General features: G+C 36.8%; 2 protein-coding genes across 3 annotated transcripts in view; one reads left to right on the top strand and one right to left on the bottom strand.

Annotated features, from left to right (window-relative positions):
- The first annotated feature begins 5060 nt into the window (after positions 1–5060).
- Positions 5061–14894, top strand: TTC14 (tetratricopeptide repeat domain 14). 2 transcript variants are annotated; one of them, XM_043473651.1, is made up of 12 exons: positions 5061–5377; positions 5839–5963; positions 6062–6261; positions 7190–7274; positions 7374–7503; positions 7840–7995; positions 8411–8482; positions 8898–9017; positions 9122–9244; positions 11427–11544; positions 12452–12561; positions 13602–14894. In XM_043473651.1, exons 1-12 carry the CDS (start codon positions 5217–5219, stop codon positions 14515–14517), a joined length of 2316 nt encoding a protein of 771 aa, XP_043329586.1. In that variant the 5' UTR covers positions 5061–5216; the 3' UTR covers positions 14518–14894. The 2 variants fall into 2 exon arrangements, 1 of the variants encoding a protein (XP_043329586.1); XR_006270380.1 differs by lacking the exon at positions 13602–14894 and having other exon boundaries at positions 11427–12017; positions 12452–12490.
- A 1720-nt stretch (positions 14895–16614) lies between these two features.
- Positions 16615–21558, bottom strand: part of CCDC39 (coiled-coil domain containing 39) — a 53800-nt gene continuing 48856 nt past the window's right edge. The window contains exons 19-20 of the mRNA XM_043473650.1: positions 21426–21511; positions 16615–17546 (exon numbers count right to left, since the gene is read on the bottom strand). Coding sequence (XP_043329585.1) covers positions 17393–17546; positions 21426–21511 — 240 coding nt within the window. The 3' untranslated portion in view covers positions 16615–17392. The remainder of the gene's footprint in view (positions 17547–21425; positions 21512–21558) is intronic.

The raw sequence follows: 21558 nt of genomic DNA, 5'->3' as shown, positions 1-21558 counted from the left end.
ATTCTAACTACCTAACATTAGGAATTTAAATTGATACAACCACTATGTAAGACAGTATGGAGATTCCTTTAAAAACTAGGAATAAAACTACCAAACGACCCAGGAATCCAACTACTAGGTATATACCCTGAACAAACCAAAATTGAAAAAGACACACGTACCCCAGTGTTCACTGTAGCACTATTTACAGTAGCTAAGACATGGAAGCAACCTAGATATCCATCGACAGATGAATGGTTATGGTACATATATACAATGGAATATTACTCAGCCATAAAAAAGAATGAATTTGAGTCAGTTCTATGAGGTGGATGATCCTAGAGCCAATTATTATACAGAGTGAAGTAAGTCAGAAAGAGAAAAACAAATATTGTATATTAATGCATATATATATATGAAATCTAGAAAGATGATACTGATGAACCTATTGCTAGGGCAGTCAGACACAACTGCAGTGACTTAGCATGCAATGGAGATGCAGACATGAGAAAAGACTAATGGACATGGGAGGGGGGAGGAAGGAGAGGGTGGCACAAATGAATGGAGTAGCATGGAAATACATACACTACCATATGTAAAATAGATAGCCAATGGGAATTTGCTGTATAATTCAGGGAACTCAAACCAGGCTTTGTGACAACCTAAAGGAGGAGATGGGGTGAAGGTGGAAGGGAGGTTCAAGAGGGAGTGGACATATGTATACCTATGGCTTATTCATGTTGACATATGGCAGAAACCAACACAATATTGTGAAGCAATTATCCTCCAACTAAAAATAAATAAATTTAAAAAAAAACAGCTTGTAGTTTGAATTATTTAATAATGAGGATGGATTTTGGCTAACTATACTTTTCATTTAATATTCTTCACTTTTTCTTGAGTCAATTTAGGAGGACTTTGAATAGAACTCTGAATAGAACAAATCTACCCTATATGGTAAAGTGTTAGTCACTCAATCATGTCTGACTCTTTGTGACCCCCATGGACTGTAGCCCACCAGGCTCCTCTGTTCATGGAATCTTCCAGGCAAAAATATTGGAGTGGGTTGCCATTCCTTCTTCTGGGGATCTTCCTGACCCAGGGATTGAAGCCAGGTCTCCTGCATTGCAGACGGATTCTTTACTGTCTGAGCCACCAGGGAAGCCTATATGGTAATAAGTCATAATCTAAACCTCTTGTACCACATGCTTTTGAATGAAACCAAGTGTCCTCGTTACAGGAAAAAAATGTTCAAGATTATCTTTAGATGTTAAGATACTAGACCTGCTTTAAATAAAATAAGTTCGATACATATATACTTATAAATTACATCCTTAAGGAGCATAATTTCAGCCAACCGTATAAATTGTATGGCACGGTAGAAAGAGTACCAGATATAGAGGAAAATAATGTGTATTCTAAAATTATTTTTTGAACAAAGTATTAATCTCTCCATATCTGTTTCTTCACAAAAAAAAGAAAGAAAGAAAATTAGAGTAGAAACCAGAGCAGAGTAGTTGATGGCTTCTTTGTGTATTAGTCAAAGTTCTTCTGGTTCCAAACCCTAAATTTACTCAAGTTGGCTTAGGCAATAAAAAAGAACTTTTTTAACAAACAAAAAAAGAGAGAGAGAGATGCTGAAAAATTAAAGGGAGGAGTAGTAACACATCACTAGGATCTTATTCAGTTCTATTCATGCTTTTCTGATACATACATCCCAACCTTGACCCCAGATGAGGAATGGGCTTTGCTGAAATTGTTTACATCAGTTCAAGAACCAGAAAGAACCTGTCTACAAACATTTATTATAAAAGTCATAGATTAGTCTGTGTAAATTTTTTCCAAATGGTAATATACAACTTTCTGAGATCTAGACAGACCTTATCTGTGGCATACAGTTTTACCAGCAGCCACACATGTTATTTTGGGAAAATTGGGGGATCTAAGAAAAGCTACTTTGTAATATGCTGTTTCTTCCCCTACTTCATGTGGCTACCTTTTTTCAGCTAAGTTTTTGTGTTCTTTGCTAAATAAATCAAGCATTTAATCTGTGAGTTTGTGTGTGTGCACGCATTCACACAGAGACAGAGGATCTCTTACCACCAATCTATAATTTGCCTGAAAAGACACTTAAATAATCAAAATGTCCATTATTAAAATAAAAATAAAATATCCCTAACTTCAATCTTGCAATCACCAGAAAGCATTTTGCTTTTATACATCTCTATTCCTTTAATTATATTGTTCCTCATCCTAAAATACACATACTTGCCTCCTCCTCTCCTCTCTTACCTTCATCAATTCCCACTACCTCATCCCCCAGAAACAAAAGGGGAAACTAAGCAGATGTGTAGCAGGTGTTCACAACAATAGTACTTACCATTATCCCACATTTGTTTCTTTTTGTGTTTATTCCTCTGTTGAATAGTATGCCAGAAAAGAGCCAGATGGGTTTTTTTCATATTTAAATATCCAGAGCCTAGAGAGCATTTATTAAAATCTGTAAATATGTATTTATTTAGAAATGGAATTTGACATAAAAATATGCCCAGGATGAAGACACCAAATATCTACTTGTCTGTAATGCTCTGCCCTCTCTTATCTCCCATATATTCATGTAATCACTCATAATGCTTAGTGTGGAAAAATTATTTTGAAAATATTTTTAATGGTCAAACCAACAACCAAACAAATTAAATCAAGAAATGAAAAAAAGGGTCAACTTTCTATGCCCAACTTGAAATGTCCCATATGTAGGACTAGTTTCTCCTAGAAGCAAAACCAGTTTCCCCATTTTCTCTCCTCACTTCCTCCAGTCTTACTTCAAAGATCCAGTACTTGGTCCCCTTCAAAGCCAAAAGTATCCATCCCAGGAGAAAATGAATTGAAATACACTTGTAACTATAAAAGGCTCAAACCCCTGCTGTGGGAATGTTATTTGCAAAGTGAAGAACAATGTTGCCTCTGCACTTAACCATTACCATCACTACTCCATTCAAGGCACTAACCAAAGATGGAAAACCCCAGCCTGAGCTTTGATTAACCCTACTTGAAATTTATTAGCATTTGATAAATGTCACTCTTGACAACACTGCTTATCCTCTAAAAGTAGCTACTTTTTCCTATTTTCATGGCCATATCACAGCAGTTTTAGATGTTCAAATTATGGGGTAGTAACTCTGACGTTGGAATTAGGAAAAGGAGTGTTGCTGTTTAGTTGCTAAGCCGTATCCAACTCTTCTGCAACCCCCAGGACTGTAACCCCCCAGGTGCCTCTGTCCATGGAATTTCCTAGGCAAGAATACTGGAGTGGGTTCTTTCATCCTTCTCCAGGAGATTTTCCCCAACCAGGGATTGAACCCACGTGTCCTGTACTGGCAGGCAGATTTTTTACCACTGAGCCACCAGGGAAGCCCAAGAAGAGTAGCCAGATCCCATAGTGATGTTACTCAAGAATGGCTTTATAAGGGGACATTCTCAGAGTAGACGCACTGTCCAGCATCTGCTTCTCAGCCACTAGCTTCTCAGTCCCTCCAGAGATAATTAGATCCTTGATAACAGATCAGCTATAACTAAAATCACATACCTTATTTATCAGAATGTCCATAGTTTCTTTTTAGAAATCAGTTATCCTTTTCAGTGACAGCACCCTCTTTCCTAAAAATAGCCATTGTCTGAAGTTGTAGCTTAACACAAGTCAGTCTGTACCAATGATTAAACCTTCCTGATGTGCACCTCGTGGCTTGAAAGTTATTATCTTTTAATTTATCTTTAGTTTATCTTTACATTCTTTGTTTCATTTTCTGGAGTCTCAGTAAACTGTTAACCTATTTGCCTGGGTTTTTCCCAAAATAGTGTGGAGGCATTCACTGACTGGATCTTCTATCCAGGTAGTGAGAGGGCAAACTAAATTCCCAAATATACAAAAGCTGAAGATGTGGCAGAATAACCACTACTATTTATTTCTGTTCAAGAGGACGATACTAAACTACACGATTTAAGTAGTACAGACGTTGATATATTTTAATACAACAAAGTCACATTATTTCAATTTAAAGACAGGCCTTCTATATGAAAAAATACTTTCTCCAGCAACTCTGCCAGTGAAGATCTATTCAGTGGAAGGTTGGAATTCTAACTCTAGCCTTTTGCCAGCTGGTGATATTGAGCAATATACTGAGAGTCTCTGGACTTTCCTCAGTACAGCGGTTAGGATCAGTAAGTGTGGGGGAGGGGGTGAGAGCCTGTCATAATTATCTTCGAAAAATCACTTGAATTACGCAGTAAACCTATGGGCACTAAATTTTGAGAAAACACTTAAACTAAAACAAATAAAAAGGAATGTATATATACATTTGGGGCTTCCCAGGTAGCTAGTGGGTAAAAAATCTGCCTGCCAACACAGGAGCGGGAGGTTCGATCCCTGGGTGGGGAAGATCCCTGAAGAAGGAAATTGCAACCCACTCCAGTATTCTTGCCTGGAAAATTCCATGGCCAGAGGACCGCGGAGGGCTACAGTCCCTAGGGTAGCAAAAAAAGTCCGACACGACTAAGCGACTAAACAACAAAACAAAATATGCATATGTCTAGGCATCAAAGTCATTCTGGTTTTAACTAAAATCACTAACAGTGAACAGAGTACGGCTAGAAAACACAACTCCAGTGTTTAATAAATATTAATGTTCTTCCTTTCTTCTGCCCTACAGCCTAACAGGAAGTCTCCCAGAGCGGTCGTTTTAATGCAGTTATGCCTGAGACGTAGATATTTATCCAGCGAAACTCAAAGGTAAGAAAGTTTGTAACCCGCTCAGGGTTCTCTTCCTGACACTGGCCCTTAGAGGCGCCTCGCTAAACACAAGGATGAATTATTATTTACCACAGATTAGAGCTTGGGCCATTTCAGTGTAATAACACCTCAGAAATTTTAAAACGAAAACTTGTTACACATTTCACTACCTCAGAGCGAAACCGGCCCTTAGCACCAGAAAAGCTTGCCCCAATCCTCCCGGCTTCCGTAATCTCGCTCAATTTCGCGATACCAAAACTGCGCTCCGCAGCACCGCCGCTGGGGGGCGGTTCCAGAACACTTCCGGGAGGCCACTCTGGAGGTGTTTGCGATGTGTGCTTCCGGCGGCTTCCAGGCCGCTTCCTCAGCCTCCACGACCACGGCCTGAAGTAGTGGGCACCGAACCGGGGGCTGGCAGCCCACTGGCCTCTGGTCACGACAGTTTCTAGCCATGGACCGAGACCTCTTGCGGCAGTCACTAAATTTCCACGGCCCGTCTTTGCTCTCCCTGCTCCGGAGCGAGCAGCAGGACAACCCGCACTTCCGGAGCCTCCTGGGGTCGGTGGCCGACCCTGCCCGGGGCCCGCCGGGCCAGCAGCAGTTACCGGGCAGGTAATGGGACGGCGGCGCCGCTGCAAGACGGGAGAGGGGACGCAGCTCCGGGCTTCATTACCGCAGTCCGGCTGCTGAGCCGAGGCTGTGAGCACGTGAGGACTGCGGCGCCGGCTTCGAGGGCAGGATGGAGGAGGATACCTTCTCCCTGATGTGGGCAATGCGGGATGTGGGTTGAACTTTTAAATCTAGTACTGCCACCAGAGGCGCGGATTCTTTAGCTAAAATCCTTTGGGCTTGTGTATATCTGGAACAGCGCGGTTGTTTTTTTACGTTTCCGCGCCCTCCATCTACAGACTGGCGTATGAGGGGATCTCTGGTTAAAACTTTTTTTCGGAGGATATGTGGCCAAGAGCTTAGGATGGTCACGATTGGGCGATTAAAACAGAGAGCAGAAGCTTGTACGTACTAAAAACTTTTGCAGAAAAACCAGTTTTCATAAATTTTGTTTTCTTTTTAAGAAAAGAGAGGAGAGTTGACAACATTGAAATACAAAAATTCATTTCCAAAAAAGCGGATCTGCTTTTTGCACTTTCCTGGAAATCAGATGCACCTACAACTGCTGAAGTTAGTGAAGACAATGATGGTGTGTTTAGTCTTAAAATTGTTGCGTTTTGGTTTAACAGCACTTTGATGAAGCAGAACACAGAGCTGCTGTTAGTAATTTTGTTACTTTTTTTTCAGATTATTATGCAGTCATGCCACCGTTAGAGCAATTCATGGAGATACCTAGTATGGACCGGAGAGAGCTGTTTTTTCGAGATATTGAGCGTGGTGATATAGTGATTGGAAGAATTAGTTCCATTCGGGAATTTGGGTTTTTCATGGTGTTGATTTGTCTAGGCAGTGGCATTATGAGAGATATATCCCACTTAGAAATCACAGTAAGTTATTCACCTTTTAGTTATTAATTGTTTTTGATAAAAATGTCATCTCAGTGCAAAAATTATATCTTTTCATCCAGCTGTAATTAAGTGTACTCTGCAGACCTAGTTTTTAGAATTAAATAAGTGTTAATAGAAAAATTAAGTACTTTTTAATATTTTAAAAAAATTATTAGCAGTAATAGAATTACAGTTTCTGCCACTGTTTCTAGTTTGGGGGTTTTGGTCCTTTGGCTGGCAGAAGTGGGGTCCTTTTTTAAATGCTCAGATATTAGTGGACCTGGTGAGATTAGTTAGTAGCCAGGGTTATTTCTTCTAGCTGAAAAGTCTTTAATTATTTAGTATTCAGCATTAGATACTTGCATGTGGGTAATTTAGAAACAAATTCCTGTCTTCCCGTCTTAAGTGTATATATTTCCAGTAATTAAGTGATTTGTACATCATGATACTTTGCCCAAGGTGAATAGATCTAAATTTGAAATGCAGTATGTCACTTTAATTTGAAAGGTTTGATATTATCTATTAAGGCAGATAGAGAGGGAAGAAAACCAGAAAATGCCACAAACTTGATAACACACCTAAACCTAGAAGAAGTCACATTTCATTTTCTTTGAAAGTCTCCTACTTTCTGGACAGATTTTAGTTTTATATTTAATAAGCACAGAATATCTTTTTGTTTCATCATGCATACTTATATTCAGTTTCTAAAACTAATTGCAAGTTTCATGAGAGTTTAGCTTTGACCTGAACCAGAAAACTTTTTTGTTTATGTTTGGGCACAGAAGTTTAAATTTAGACTCTAGAGTGCTAGTTGTTTTCTTAATGTTCCTGTCAAGTCTTAGCTGTTTTACTGAACTGCTAGAATAAAAGAAGACACTTCTCACTGAAGAATAGAATGTCTAGTGTTTTACAGTGCTTCTCATTGCAGGCTCTATGTCCACTAAGAGACATGCCTTCAATCAGTAACCATGGGGATCCTTTATCATATTACCAAACTGGTGACATCATTCGAGGTGATCAGTTTCCTCATATTAGTAAAAAAAGTAACTGTGGTCATATTTATGTTAGTTTGCATTGCTTTGCTAATCACCTTAATTTTCTTATTTTTTAAGCTGGAATCAAGGATATTGACAGATACCATGAAAAGCTTGCAGTGTCTCTATATAGCTCATCTCTTCCACCACACCTATCTGGTGTTAAATTAGGTGTAATTAGTTCTGAAGAACTTCCTTTGTACTACAGGTAATTTTATCCACATTGTCTCAACAAGTTAATTGCAAAACAGTTTCTTGGCTAAAAAATTGCAGATTTTGCCCAACTTCTAACAAGAAAGTAGAATTCTAATTTCTCTTATTTCAAAATATGCTAATTTTATTTTTATAACCCATAAATCATTTCAAACTTGGTAAAAGAAACCAAATCATAATTGCCACGCTTTCATGTACAAAAATGGTCTGAGTATTTAAATCTCATATAATAATGTTATTTCCATAATGAAAATGGGACACGCTGTTTAATTGTGTAAATCATCTTAATCATCTTTATATTTTGTGATTTTTTTTTTTTTTTTTTTTTAAGGAAAAGCGTTGAACTAAATAGCAATTCTTTGGAATCCTATGAGAATATCATGCAGAGTTCTTTGGGATTTGTTAATCCAGGAGTAGTTGAATTCCTTTTAGGAAAACTAGGAATAGATGAATCTAATCCACCATCTTTAATGAGAGGCCTTCAAAGGTATAGTAAATGAGTATTGTCCTGTTAAGTGGTGAGGTCTGTGGTGCTGATGTGAGAAGCTGCATAACTGAAGAACATAGTTGATTATCCTAAGCTTGGTGGCCAGCAGTATGCCAGCGTTTGAATGAACTAGATGATCCCTTCTCCTTTTGGAGTGGAGTCTTATCAGTGATTGATGTGTGCCATGTTACCAGGTAGATGCAGAAAAAATCTATAAGATGCAGAAAATTTATAAGAATGTCTATATGCTAAAGGAAAATACTTTTTTAATAGTCATTCCTGAGAGTTCAAAAATTTTGCATTATAAATGGGAACACAGATTTCTTGCTTGAGATTCAGTTTTTATCTGTCAGGTAAAGTGAGATGTAGTTACCCAAAAAAATATTTACAGTTTTACTTTTATTTTCTTTAATAGCAAAAATTTCTCTGAGGATGATTTTGCTTCTGCGTTAAGGAAGAAGCAGTCTGCATCATGGGCTTTAAAATGGTATGAAGATTTTGTCATTCAACAATTGCATTATTTAACCTAACAGGTTAAGTTAAGGCAAGCATGCATATGTCATCTTTAAGACAAAATTTGTTTATAAATGAATTTAAATGATACCTTTTTTGAGATTAGCTTTTTTATAGATATAAATGCTACTATGTTGTAAACTTTAAAGATTTACATTTTAGCCAATATTTTTTAAATTTTGTTAAAAAGGAATTAGTATATTGATACCTGGATTTCATAAATATTTGTTACAAAATTATCCAAAGACTTATGAAATTATCCAAATACTGAGAATATTGAAGACTAATAACTAATAAATTTGGTTTGCTTTAAAATTTTATTTATGCTAACATTTTGTTTGGATATTCTGTGAAATATTTGTTATGTATGCTTTAAAATATATTTTTAGTGTGAAGATTGGAGTTGATTATTTTAAGGTTGGACGCCATGTGGATGCTATGAATGAATACAATAAGGCTCTGGAAATAGACAAACAAAATGTGGAAGCTTTGGTAGCTCGTGGAGCATTGTAAGTGGATCATGGGTTTTGAGGAATATTTAGAAGATAAATGTATATAAGATTTATGAATAGCTCACAAGATAAATTCCTCTAATTTTGTCTCATGTCTGTAGATATGCAACAAAAGGAAGTCTGAACAAAGCAATAGAAGATTTTGAACTTGCACTGGAAAACTGTCCAACTCACAGAAATGCAAGAAAATACCTCTGCCAGACACTTGTAGAAAGAGGAGGGCAGTAAGTGTCAGATTTGTTTAATAGTAGAGATCTAATATTTAATAGCCAACTACTATAAATCTTGAACTTAAAGAAATAGCATCTTTGACTTAGCTCAGATACTCTTAGTTTCAGTTTTGATTGAAAATGCTTTTTAAATATAGTCCTTTTTACATTTTCTGGTCCTTTTAGCCTTCCTTATTACTTTCTTCATGATTGGAGATACTTTAGTGTCTTGAGTTCACTGTTCTGAGTATGTATTTTAATACATGGAAAGATAATAGGTAAATCTTATCTTTGGGCACAAACCAAAAGTTTTTGTTTAATAGAAATTTCTAACTCATTTCATCATTCTAGTAATTATAATGCCAGAAATATAAATTGAGAACTCTGTAGTTCATTGTGTATAAGATTTCACTGTTGTAGTCAACTTATTGCTCTGCTTTGTCTAATAAAATCCATGAACTTAGATTAAATGAAGAGCAAAACATTAAGAACAAACCCTGTAACGTGTATTATACTGTGCTAAGATACTGGCATAGTACTTGGCATAATGACTAACAGACTAGTCTAATTTATATTTTGAAGAAATATAATACTTTTAATATAAATAATTTGGTAACAGCCTGCTTTAATAATTAAGGGCCACCATCTTTTTTGCTATCATTTTTTCTTAAATAGAATCATCCCTTTTCTGCTTCATGAATTTGCCAGATCATTACAGTTTGTACAATCATTTCAGAACTCCATACAACTGAAATTTTGCAAAGTTTGTTTTTAACTGATAAGAACTTCTACTTGGACCCAAGTGATTGGAGCAGCTTTTTTCTTTCTTACATAGCTTACATAACTGTGCTTAGTCGTTCAGTTTTCTGTCCAACTCTTTGCAACCCCATGGATTGTAGCCTGCCGGGTTTCGCTGTCCATGGGGATTCTCCAGGCAAGAATACTGGTGTGGTTGCCATGCCCTGCTCCAGGGGATCTTCCCAACCCAGGGATCAGACCCAGGTCTCCCACATTGCTGGCAGATTCTTTACCATCTGAGCCACCAGGGAAGCCCCTAGGTACATAGCTAGTTCCTACTTAGATGTGGTTGTCTTACTATTCACATACTTGTGATTTTTAGCTCTGTGAATGGCAACACCATCTATTCGGTCATCCAGTCCAGAAATCTTGATCGTCTTTGGCTTGTTCCTTCTTCCCCTCATCCTATCTGACACAGAAGTGATTGCATTGAAACCACTGGGTTTATTCATTTGTTTTACAGTGAATACCTTTTCTGCTTTCTAAAAACTGAAAATATTGTGCAAAATCCTTTCATTGATCTGTGTCTAAACTTTCTAATTCTGATATTTCACAACATAGACTTGTGAGCATCATCTAATAATGATGATGATTATTCTTTCTGCAGGCTGGTTGTGATATGTGTGCCTTGGTATTTGTGATTTTAGCAGTGAATTTTCTGGGAAAATTTTTCTGTAGAAAGGAAAACTCTTCATAAACGACTAGGAGAAGCCAGCCTACATAATTCTGTGCTAAAGCTCAAGATCATACTAAATTTCAGAGGGTGTCATTTGATCGTGTGTTTTCACAAATTATATTAAAATGCCACTGCTTGACCTACAATATGGCTTTAGTTATCAGTAATGAATTCCTGTTTGTTTTTTTATTTGTTTGAGATATGGTTAACACATAACTTTTATGTTAGTTTCAGGTTATGTTCAACATAGGATTGACCGTTGTGTCTGGTTAACATTCATCATCACACAGTTATCATTTTTTTTTCTTGTGATGAGAACTTTTAAGATGTACTCTTTTTGCAACTTTCAGATATACAGTATGGTACTACCTATAATCACCATGCTGTATATTACATCCTCAGGACTTTATTTTATACCTGGAAGTTTATAAAATGAATCATTTTCACCCATTTTACCCACCTCCAACCCCACCTCCAGCAACCACGAGTCTATTCTCTGTGAGTTCAGTTTCTCTGGTTTGTTTTATGTGGTTTTATATTGTCTTTTACAACAACACTAACAAAAAAATAGCACAAGCACAGTATTTAAGTATTGTTAAATTTGGAAAATTTTTTGCTAAACATAGTTTTTCCCTAATGAACTCATATAAGCTTCTGCCCTACATGCATATTTCAGAACTTCTAATTTTTACCAAAAAAGCTAAGTTTTCTTTTTGAATTTAGGTTAGAAGAAGAAGAAAAGTTTTTAAATGCTGAAAGTTATTATAAGAAGGCTTTGGCTTTGGATGAAACTTTCAAAGATGCAGAGGATGCTTTGCAGAAGCTCCATATATATATGCAGGTGATTCTTTATTTCCTCTTAGAAATGTAATCATTTTTAAAATTAATGCCAAAACTTAACTTTCTTCTAGGGAAACTATTCTAGATCACTTAATTATGGCATTATGAAAAGTTTTTTAGATACAGCTTTTCTTAATTGGGTTTGACATTACTTCATAGTTTTGTTGAGAAAATTCCCATTGCCTATTTGGTATGCAGTTGTCCTTGTAGAATTATCCTTGTAGTGAGCTTTCCTGATGGTTACAAAATTCAGTATTATTACTATAATTGAACTAATTATAAAAACCGTTCTGAAAAATATTTTAAACTGTCTTTTCCTGTAATACTGATGATGATGTTTTCTCATGCATTTTCTTCTGAATTGGACCATTGCTGCTGTGTCTGACATCTGGTGCTGCTCATCCCCATCCTCAAACTGGAAAATGATTTCTTATGTAACCATGCATCCAACTGGGCTGTGCTATTTTTTAAATGGTTTGTATTTGAACATGGTGATTCCCCTCTCAACTCACCATATTGGGATTTCTTCCTTTGAATTTTATTTATAAAATTTGTGTCCTGTTTCAATTTTTAATGGTTTTTATATATATATATTTTTCATGGATTTTATTTTTTCTCTTTCTTGCACTCTGGGTCATGGGTATCAATGCAATGGCTTCCCTTTTTTTTCATGGAATACCGACTGCAATATGGTCCTCAATACTGTTCTGGCTATTCAATGATTAATGCCAAACACCTGTGATTAATTTTTATATGTTAAAAATACTTTTTTAATGCTGGATATATGGTGATTTGGGTATACCACATTTGGTTTCTGGTTGGGGGGTGGGTTGGTCTTTTGAAAACTGGATTTTATATATTCTGCTATTTTTAACGTGTGGTTTTTTCCGATATCTGGGTTCTAAAAGAAATCTTTGGAATTAAGAGAAAAACAAGCTGAAAAGGAAGAAAAGCAGAAAACAAAGAAAATAGAAACAAGTGCAGAAAAGTTGCGTAAGCTCTTAAAAGAGGAGAAAAGGTAAACTATAATATTCAGTATTTTAAAACTTAAAGCAAGTACTCAGTTGAACCAAAGTGCCATTTGGGAGATAAAGTAAGTAAAAAATTAAAGTGTTTCAAGTCATAATCAATGATTCTTAGCAAGTATGTGTACCATAAATTTTTCTGTAAAAGAGATAAAGCAAAATAGAATGGATGGCTAGAATTCTGCAAAAAAAAAAAAAGAAAAATTAGAATTAAAATATTATTTTAATTATCTGTATTTTAGGGAGAAATGTTTCAGAATTAGAGCAGTAGTTCTCAACTGGGTGTGGTTTCCTATGGGACATTTTTGGTTTTCTTAACTGATAGGTGCTACTGGCATCTAGTGGATAGAGGTCAGAGATGCTGCTGAACTTAAACAATGATGTAGAATTTCACCACTCCCTGCCCTCCCAGCAAAGAGTTATTTGGCCAAAAATGTTAGTAGTCCTGAGGTGGTAAAACCGTGAACTCAGTTCAGTTCAGTTCAGTCACTCAGTCGTGTCCGACTCTTTGCGACCCCATGAATCGCAGCACACCAGGCCTCCCTGTTCATCACCAACTCCTGGAGTTTACTCAAACTCACGTCTGTCGAGTTGGTGATGCCATCCTGCCATCTCATCCTCTGTCGTTCCCTTCTCCTCCTGCCCCCAATCCCTCGCAGCATCAGGGTCTTTTCCAATGAGTCAACTCTTCGCATGAGGTGGCCAAAGTATCCAAATGTAAAATGTTAGTTCTCTAATTTATGTATTCAGATGGTCTTAAATTTTTAACGTAATATTAGAAATGTCACCATGTATTTCAAAAATGATGGATTTGCTTTCAATGACTATTGTCTACACAAGTATTTTTCCAAAAGTCACAACTAATGGTAAAATTGGATATTGTAGTAAAAACTAAACTTATTGCTAATAATTCTTATATAAGCCACAAACTTTTATGAAATCATTAAAGAGAATAAAATAGAACTAAAATCTTTATGGGTAATTAAACATTTTTATACTCAACATATCTGATGAGTTAACTACATTTTTTTAGGCTAAAGAAAAAGAGAAGAAAATCAACTTCTTCTTCGAGTGTCTCTTCTGCTGATGAATCAGTTTCTTCTTCATCATCCTCTTCATCTTCTGGTCACAAAAGGCATAAGAAACATAAGAGGAACCGCTCAGAGTCTTCTCGAAGTTCTAAAAGGCATTCAGCTAAGGCATCCTCAAATCAGATAGATCAGAATAAGAAAGATGAGTGCTTCCCAGTTCCAGCTAATACATCAGCATCTTTTCTTAACCAAAAACAAGAAGTGGAAAAACTATTGGAAAAGCAGGATAGGTTACCATATCAAAAGAAACAGGTAAAAGAAAAAGATAAATGTTCTTTCTCATCATCTTCTGTTGAAATTCCGGATGATTTTGGAGGTAGGTCTGAAGATCCAAGAGATTTTTATGATAGCTATAAAACTCAGGCAGGTAGTAGCAGAACAGAAAAGCCATATAAATCAGAAAGACATTTTTCCAGTAGAAGAGATTCCTCAGATTCTTTTTATAGGAATTCAGAGGATAAGGTAAAAATGTATGGTTATAGAAGATTTGAAAAAGATACAGAAGGAAGAAAAGAGCACTATAGAAAGTGGGAGCCAGGTTCCACAAGACATGCTACCTCACCAGCAAGCTCAGACTACTCTTGGAAGTCAGGAGAAAAATATAAGAAATCCACTTACTCGGGATCACGTGATCTAAGTAGACATGAGCAAAGATATCAATTAAATAAAAATCAAGGAGAATATGAAAGAGAGGGTAATTATGTGGAGGATATTAAAACAGAGGTTCAGGGAGAGGGACTCAATAGCAAAGACCATTCAGAAGGTGGAGTTAAAAAAAATTTACCTCAAAATTTACTCAATATATTTAATCAGATAGCTGCATTTGAGAAAGAAAAAGGAAATAAGCCAAAAAACTAATATGCCAAGGGTATCCTCAACATTACACTAAAGACTTTTAATAAAATATTTGGATCTTTTAGTAATACAGTCCAGTGCAGAAATCTCTGCTCCCGTGGTTATTTTATTTGTAGACATTATGGAAGTCAATTGCTTTTTATAGTGGTTCTCAAGGTATATTTGTTTCAGTTATAGGTCCCCTTTTCATAGCTTGATTTTTATTTTAATGTGTGTATGTTATGTACAGTTATTTCTTATTCTGATGATTTAAACTTCTTCACCTAAAGATAACTCTCAAAGTATTGTTTCTTCATTGTACTATGGTATGTTAGAATTCCTTGGGTTCACCTTATCCTGCTGTTTGAGAAAATATTAAATTTGTGCATTGAACACTTGGATCATTTTTATCAAAAGTTATTTCATTCTGTTAAAAGCTCTTGACTTTCTTTCTTTTTTTTTTTTAAGCTCTTGACTTTCTAAAGAGATTATTTGAATGTTAAATACCATTTTATAATCATTATTTGTTTAAAGGTGAATTTTCTTGCATAACATTTTTAAACGGTAGACAGATATGTGTCTTGTCTAACTGACCTCTAAAGCCTGATTTAAAATGACTTATGTACCAGATGTTTAAAAGTACTTTAGGAATAAAGCCATGAAAGTTGAATAGGGGCCCATCTTGCTCATCTCTCTTTTTTTTTCTTCCCTTGCTAACAGTGTAGCCCTAAGAAATGTTTTTAAATATTGACAAGACCATACATTCCCAACAAGAATAGATCAGAGTAGGAAAGAGTCCTTTTAGCAAAAGCAGCAGTGGCAAGTGAAGCACACTATAAATCTGGTCTTCCACTAAGGGAAGATTTCACTTCCTTTAAGTGAAGAAACTCTTAGTTTTGCAGATGTCCAGCTGGGAAGGCACTGAGTATGTTCTTTGATAGCCTAGAGCTGGCTTGCATTTCTGCTTTTTTTCCTAGAGTCTGAACAAATGATTCAGCTGACAGAACCTGGACTTAACTCAGAATTAATTTCAGCAACTAGAGCTGAAGAAGGAAGGAACTTGGATCATAATGATTCTTCCCAAATTATTAAAAACAGTATAGATGAGAGTAGAGATAGGTATACATAGGAGTCACAGGTGTTTAGAATCTCATAGGCTTTAGAATCTTTCCAAGTCATGATGACACTGGATGGGTGGGTTGAAGGGTAGTGAGTATCCCCATCTACAAATGTCTAAGTGACAGAATGCTAGCGGAAGAAGACACTTAGTCCTTGCTCTGTCTCTCAGTTCTTGCCAGCAATAAAATACCAAAACTTAATATAACTTAACCATTCCACAAATACTGTGCTAGGCTTTGGTTGGTGACTCAATAATAGGTAAAAGCTACTGTGCAATTCGAGGGCTTCCCTGATAGCCCAGTTAGTAAAGAATCCGCCTGCAATGCAGGAGACTCCAGTTCAATTCCTGGGTAGGAAAGATCGCTGGAGAAGGGATAAGCTACCCACTACATTATTTTTGGCCTGGAGAATTCCATGGACTGTATAGTCCATGGGGTCACAAAGAGTCAGACATGACTGAGCGACTTTTCATTTTCACTATGCAATTCCAGTGTGTTGGGCCCTGTGCCTTTATATAAATTACCTGATTTCAATAAACTTAACGTAGATAACTTTTACTGTCTCTATATTATAAATGAGAAAAAAAGCATAGAGAAGTAACTTTCCCAAGGTCACAGTACTGCTCCCTGCCTGCTTGGAATACAGTGTTTAATACTTCAACTTCCAGGTAATTTGCAAAGTAAAATAGGGCAAAGAATGAGAATTTTGGTGAACGTTCAAAGTGATGGTAAGATTAGTCAGTTTTTATATTTCACAAATCTCAATGGAATAATGTTTTACAAAAAAAAAAATATTCAGCTTTTTACCCATCTTATTCATTGGACTTGGCTGTGCCTTTTGCTTCCTGTTACAAGAAATGACAGTAAATACTCCAGTGATCCAGAGAAGCAGGTTTACTACCATTACTGCCTTTCAGAAGGAATTGCAAGTGACAGTTCTAAACAATGACAGTTTTTATAAGAAATACTTTTTCCCAAGATTTGAAGAAGACAGTACTCATTTAATTATATATATTCTGATACATTTATTTGAAAACCAGTTTTATAACATAAGTCATACTTCACCCTCTATTCCAGAGTTCAAAGTGTTGGGCACATGTTATGATAAAAAGTTGACAGAAATAACTAATTCTTAATCTGGTAGTCTGCCTTTACTGGAAATATACAGAATTCTTACTGCAAATCTAATCACGCCTGACTTTCTTTAAATTGTTTATTAAATCAAGGAAATCTTGAAAACATATTCTTGGTTGTATCTTGAGAGCAGAATCTTCACTATGTTTGACTTATTTCAAGATCAGAGTGGCCTGCTTCCTAGAAATTTAAGCTCCACTGTTGTTGACATATAGTGGTTCTCTTTCCTGTCAGCTGTTTTCTTGGTGGAGGGAGGGGGAGAGGTAATGCTAAAAGAAGTAACTAACAGGTTTCTTCTCCCAAAGTCTAAGAAATGTTTCTTTTAATAAATAAAACCTAATTTCAGGATCATCTAGGCTAAAAGAATTTTAATAGTGTTATAAACTATATAGTACAGTAGATCTTTAGAGATTTCTTCCTAAAAGATTCTGTTACACTAGAAGTGAGTAGTTTCATGGCTAGCATGAAGTTTTTACATTTTTCACTGGATAAAACTTTTCTCTGGTCATTTGTATTTCTAACACTTATCTCAGTAGGCCTCTCTATCAGTATAAGGCACCCAAAAGCATAGGGTGTGGTACACTATTTTAAACTTAGGATCCCTTTGGTTTTGTGTTTACAGCTTGCTCAGGAGAGATTTAAAATGTTCATTTGTTGGTCTTCCTGCTTTTACCAGCACTGGAGGCACTGCTGGCACTGGTTGGTCTGGAAGTGCTGCCAGTTAGCGGGGAGGCTGGGAAGTTCAGCTCTAAAACTTTGATCGAAGTCTGAGAAGCAGAAGTGCTTGTACTCTTAGATGACCTAGAATAAAACCAGAATTACTGTAATGTAATTCAGAATTTTTATTTTAGTAGAGACCCCCTCATTAATCACAAAGATGCCATAATCCCACAACTACTTAAAGAGATCAAAAAAGATATAATGTTAAGAGTGCTAATAATGAGTTTTAAAAGATGACCATTAATAGTATCAGGAAATTAGTTTAAAAAGAAAAAGATGATAAACATAAGGTTTGAAATCAGTAGAAAAACAGTTCTGCAAATATATTTCTATTTAAAACATGTTTCAACTATAATTTAGAATCATTAGGTATTAAAAGTTTGCCAAAATCATTCAAAAAAAGGTAAGAGGCAAGAAAATTTGAGTGCTGGCAAGAGTGATTAAAATTATAGGTTATATAATTTGAGCCAAAAGAAAGTGAGAGAACTATTGACAGGATAAAGTGGTGGGGTCATTTGAAAAGCATAACTATCCATACAATTCTGCTAAGTTTTGAAAGCATGCCTTTACGAAAGTACTAGGGTGGAATGGGTGTTTTTAACTCAGATGACCATTATATCTACTACTGTGGGCAGGAATCCCTTAGAAGAAATTGAGTATCCATCATAGTCAACAGGAGTCTGAAATGCAGTGCATGGATGCAATCTCAAAAACAACAGAATGATCTCTCTGTTTCCAAGGCAAACCATTCAATATCACGGTAACCCAAGTCTATGCCCCGACCAGTAGCACTGAAGAAGCTGAAGTTGAACAGTTCTCTGAAGACCTACAAGACTTTTTAGAACTAAGCCAAAAAAGATGTCCTTTTCATTATAGGGGACTAGAATGCAAAAGCAGGAAGTCAAGAAACACCTGGAGTAACAGGCAAATTTGGCCTTGGAGTACAGAATGAAGCAGGGTAAAGGCTAATAGAGTTCTGCCAAGAGGACACACTGGTCATAGCAAACACCCTCTTCCAATAATACAAGAGAAGACCCTACACGTGGACATCACCAGATGACCAACACTGAAATCAGACTGATTATGCAGCAAAAGATGGAGAAGCTCTATAGAGTCGGCAAAAACAAGACCAGGAGCAGCTCAGATCATGAACTTCCTGCCAAATTCAGACTGAAATTGAAGAAAGTGGGGAAAATCACTAAACCATTCAGGTATGACCTAAATCAAATCCCATATGATTATACAGTGGAAGTGAGAAATATATTTAAGGGACTAGATCTGATAGAGTGCCTGATGAACTATGGATGGAGGTTCATGACATTGTACAGGAGACAGGGATCAAGGCCATCCCCAAGAAAAAGAAATGCAAAAAAGCAAAATGACTCTGAGGAGGCCTTACAAATAGCTGTGAAAAGAAGCTAAAAGCAAAGGAAAAAAGGAAAGATAGACCCATTTGAATGCAGAGTTCCAAAGAATAGCAAAGAGAAACAAGAAAGCCTTCCTCAGTGATCAATGCAAAGAAATAGGAAAACAATAGAATGGGAAAGTCTAGAGATCTCTTCAAGAAACTTAGAGATACCAAGGGAACATTTCATGCAAAGATGGGCTCAATAAAGTACAGAAATTATATGGACCTGACAGAAGCAGAAGATATTAAGAAGTGGCATGAATACACAAGAACTGAACAAAAAAGATCTTCATGACCCAGATAATCACAATGGTTATCACCTAGAGCCAGACATCCTGAAATGTGAAGTCAAGTGGGCCTTAGGAAGCATCACTAGGAACAAAGCTAGTGGAGGTGATGGAATTCCAGTTGAGCTATTTCAAATCGTAAAAGATGATGCTGTGAAAGTGCTGCACTCAATATGTCAACAAATTTGAAAAACTCAGCAGTGGCCACAGACTGGAAAAGGTCATTGTTCGTTCCAATCCCTAAGAAAGGCAATGCCAAAGAATGCTCAACTACCGTACAATTGCACTTATCTCACACGCTAGTAAAGTAATGCTCAAAATTCTCCAAGCCAGGCTTCAGCAATATGTGAACCGTGAACTTCCAGATGTTCAATCTGGTTTTAGAAAAGGCAGAGGAACCAGAGATCAAATTGCCAACGTCCGCTGGCTCATTGAAAAAGCAAGAGAGTTCCAGAAAAACATCTGCTTTATTGACTATGCCAAAACCTTTGACTGTGTGGATCACAAAATACTGTGGAACTTTCTGAAAGAGATTGGAATACCAGACTACCTGCCCTGCCTCTTGAGAAACCTATATGCAGGTTAGGAAGCAACAATTAGAACTGGACATAGAACAACAGACTGGTTCCAAATAGGAAAAGGACTACGGCAAGGCTATATATTGTCCCCTGGCTCATTTAACTTAATATGCAGAGTACATCATGAGAAATGCTGGGCTGGAAGGAGCACAAGCTGGAGTTGTTTGCTGGGAGCAATATGAATAACCTCAGATATGCAGATGACACTACCCTTATGGAAGAAAGTGAAGAACTAAAGAGCCTCTTGATGAAAATGAAAGAGGAGAGTGAAGAAGTTGGTTTAAAATTCAACATTCAGAAAACTAAGATCATGGCATCTGGTCCCATCACTTCATGGGAAATAGATGGGAAACTAGAAACAGTGGCTGACTTTATTTTGGGGGGCTCCAAAATCACTACAGATGGTGACTGCAGCCATGAAATTAAAAGATGCTTACTTGGAAGGAAAGTTATGACTAACCTAGACAACATTAAAAAGCAGAGACATTACTTTGCCAACAAAGGTCCATCTGGTCAAGGCTATGGTTTTTCCAGTAGTCATGTATGGATGTGAGAGTTGGACTATAAAGAGAGCTGAGCACTGAAGAATTGATGCTTTTGAACTATCGTGTTGGAGAAGACTCTTGAGAGTCTCTTGGACTGCAAGGAGATCCAACCAGTCCATCCTAAAGGAGATCAGTCCTGGGTGTTCATTGGAAGGACTGATGCTGAAGCTGAAACTCTTAATACTTTGGCTTACTGATGTGAAGAGCTGACTGATTTGAAAAGACCCTGATGCTGGGAGGGAGTGGGGGCAGGAGGAGAAGGGGATGACAGAGGATGAGATGGTTGGATGGCATCACCAACTCAATGGACATGAGTTTGGGTAGACTCCAGGAGTTGGTGATGGACAGGGAGGCCTGGCGTTCTGTGGTTCATTGGGTCGCAAAGAGTTGGACACGACTGAGCGACTGAACTGAACTGAACTGAGGGTGTTCAAGTGGGTGCTCACCATTTTTACATAGGAAGTGTTTTTGTTTTGTTTTACTTAAAAAATACGCTTTAGGAAATCCTTTCATGACATCTTGCTGTGGAGTAATGAAAAGTAATATGGCGCTCAATGTGCCAGATTGGGAATTTTAAGATGAGGATCATCTTTAATATTAATAATTATTATTTTGTCAGCAAGGCACAGGAATGTTGACTAAATGTCTACCTGATAGAATTCCGGGTAAAACTAAACTGCAGAAGTAAAGAATAATTTCTTTTTTAGCAAAACAAAGCAGCATAAATAAAATTCTGACTCTTTAGATTTTACAGTGGATTTTAATCTTATAAATCTTACTCAATATGTATGTACAACTAAGTGGTCCTTTTATGGTTTAATCAATTCTCCCTACACTCAGGGATGACCATGCTATGTGTATCATCCAAAATTTCACCTTGCTTGATCCTGCTGAAATAGCTGATAGTCATAAAGCACTATATGTCAAACTGGAAATGATAACACCAGACAGAAGGGAAGAGTCTTGTGCTGCTGGCTGGTTTCTGCCTCTGACACAAACATCAGAAGGTAGGGAAAGTGGAAGAGAGTTTAGCAGTGCACTGGCAGGTCCAACAGCTATGGCATATGGAAGTGGCCGAATTTGCTTGGGATGGAAGCTATAACTGAGTGAATCAGGAGATGGTGTTTTCTCCTTCCACTTACCTTACTGATAACAGTGAAGTCTGGGAAGGAGATCTAGAACTGTGACGACTACCTTTAGTACTACTTGTAGGTAGTTCTAAACCACTCTGGAAAAATATTCAAGAGCAATCATTAGTACCACTGCATTTCAGAA

The sequence above is a fragment of the Cervus canadensis genome, chromosome 7 (assembly GCF_019320065.1).
Source record: "Cervus canadensis isolate Bull #8, Minnesota chromosome 7, ASM1932006v1, whole genome shotgun sequence".
Taxonomy (NCBI): Eukaryota; Metazoa; Chordata; class Mammalia; order Artiodactyla; family Cervidae; genus Cervus; species Cervus canadensis.
Note: the sequence above shows the minus strand (reverse complement) of the source record. Positions and strands in the feature narration are given on the sequence as shown.

What these genes read in the sequence shown, in the direction of transcription:
- TTC14 (XM_043473651.1), top strand. Translation starts at nt 5,217, where the DNA reads ATGGACCGAGACCTCTTGCGGCAGTCACTAAATTTCCACGGCCCGTCT. An exon ending in CTTGTAGAAAGAGGAGGGCA is followed by an intron (nt 9,245 to 11,426) that starts GTAAGTGTCAGA and finishes TTTTGAATTTAG; the next exon opens with GTTAGAAGAAGAAGAAAAGT. An exon ending in AGCTCCATATATATATGCAG is followed by an intron (nt 11,545 to 12,451) that starts GTGATTCTTTAT and finishes GGGTTCTAAAAG; the next exon opens with AAATCTTTGGAATTAAGAGA.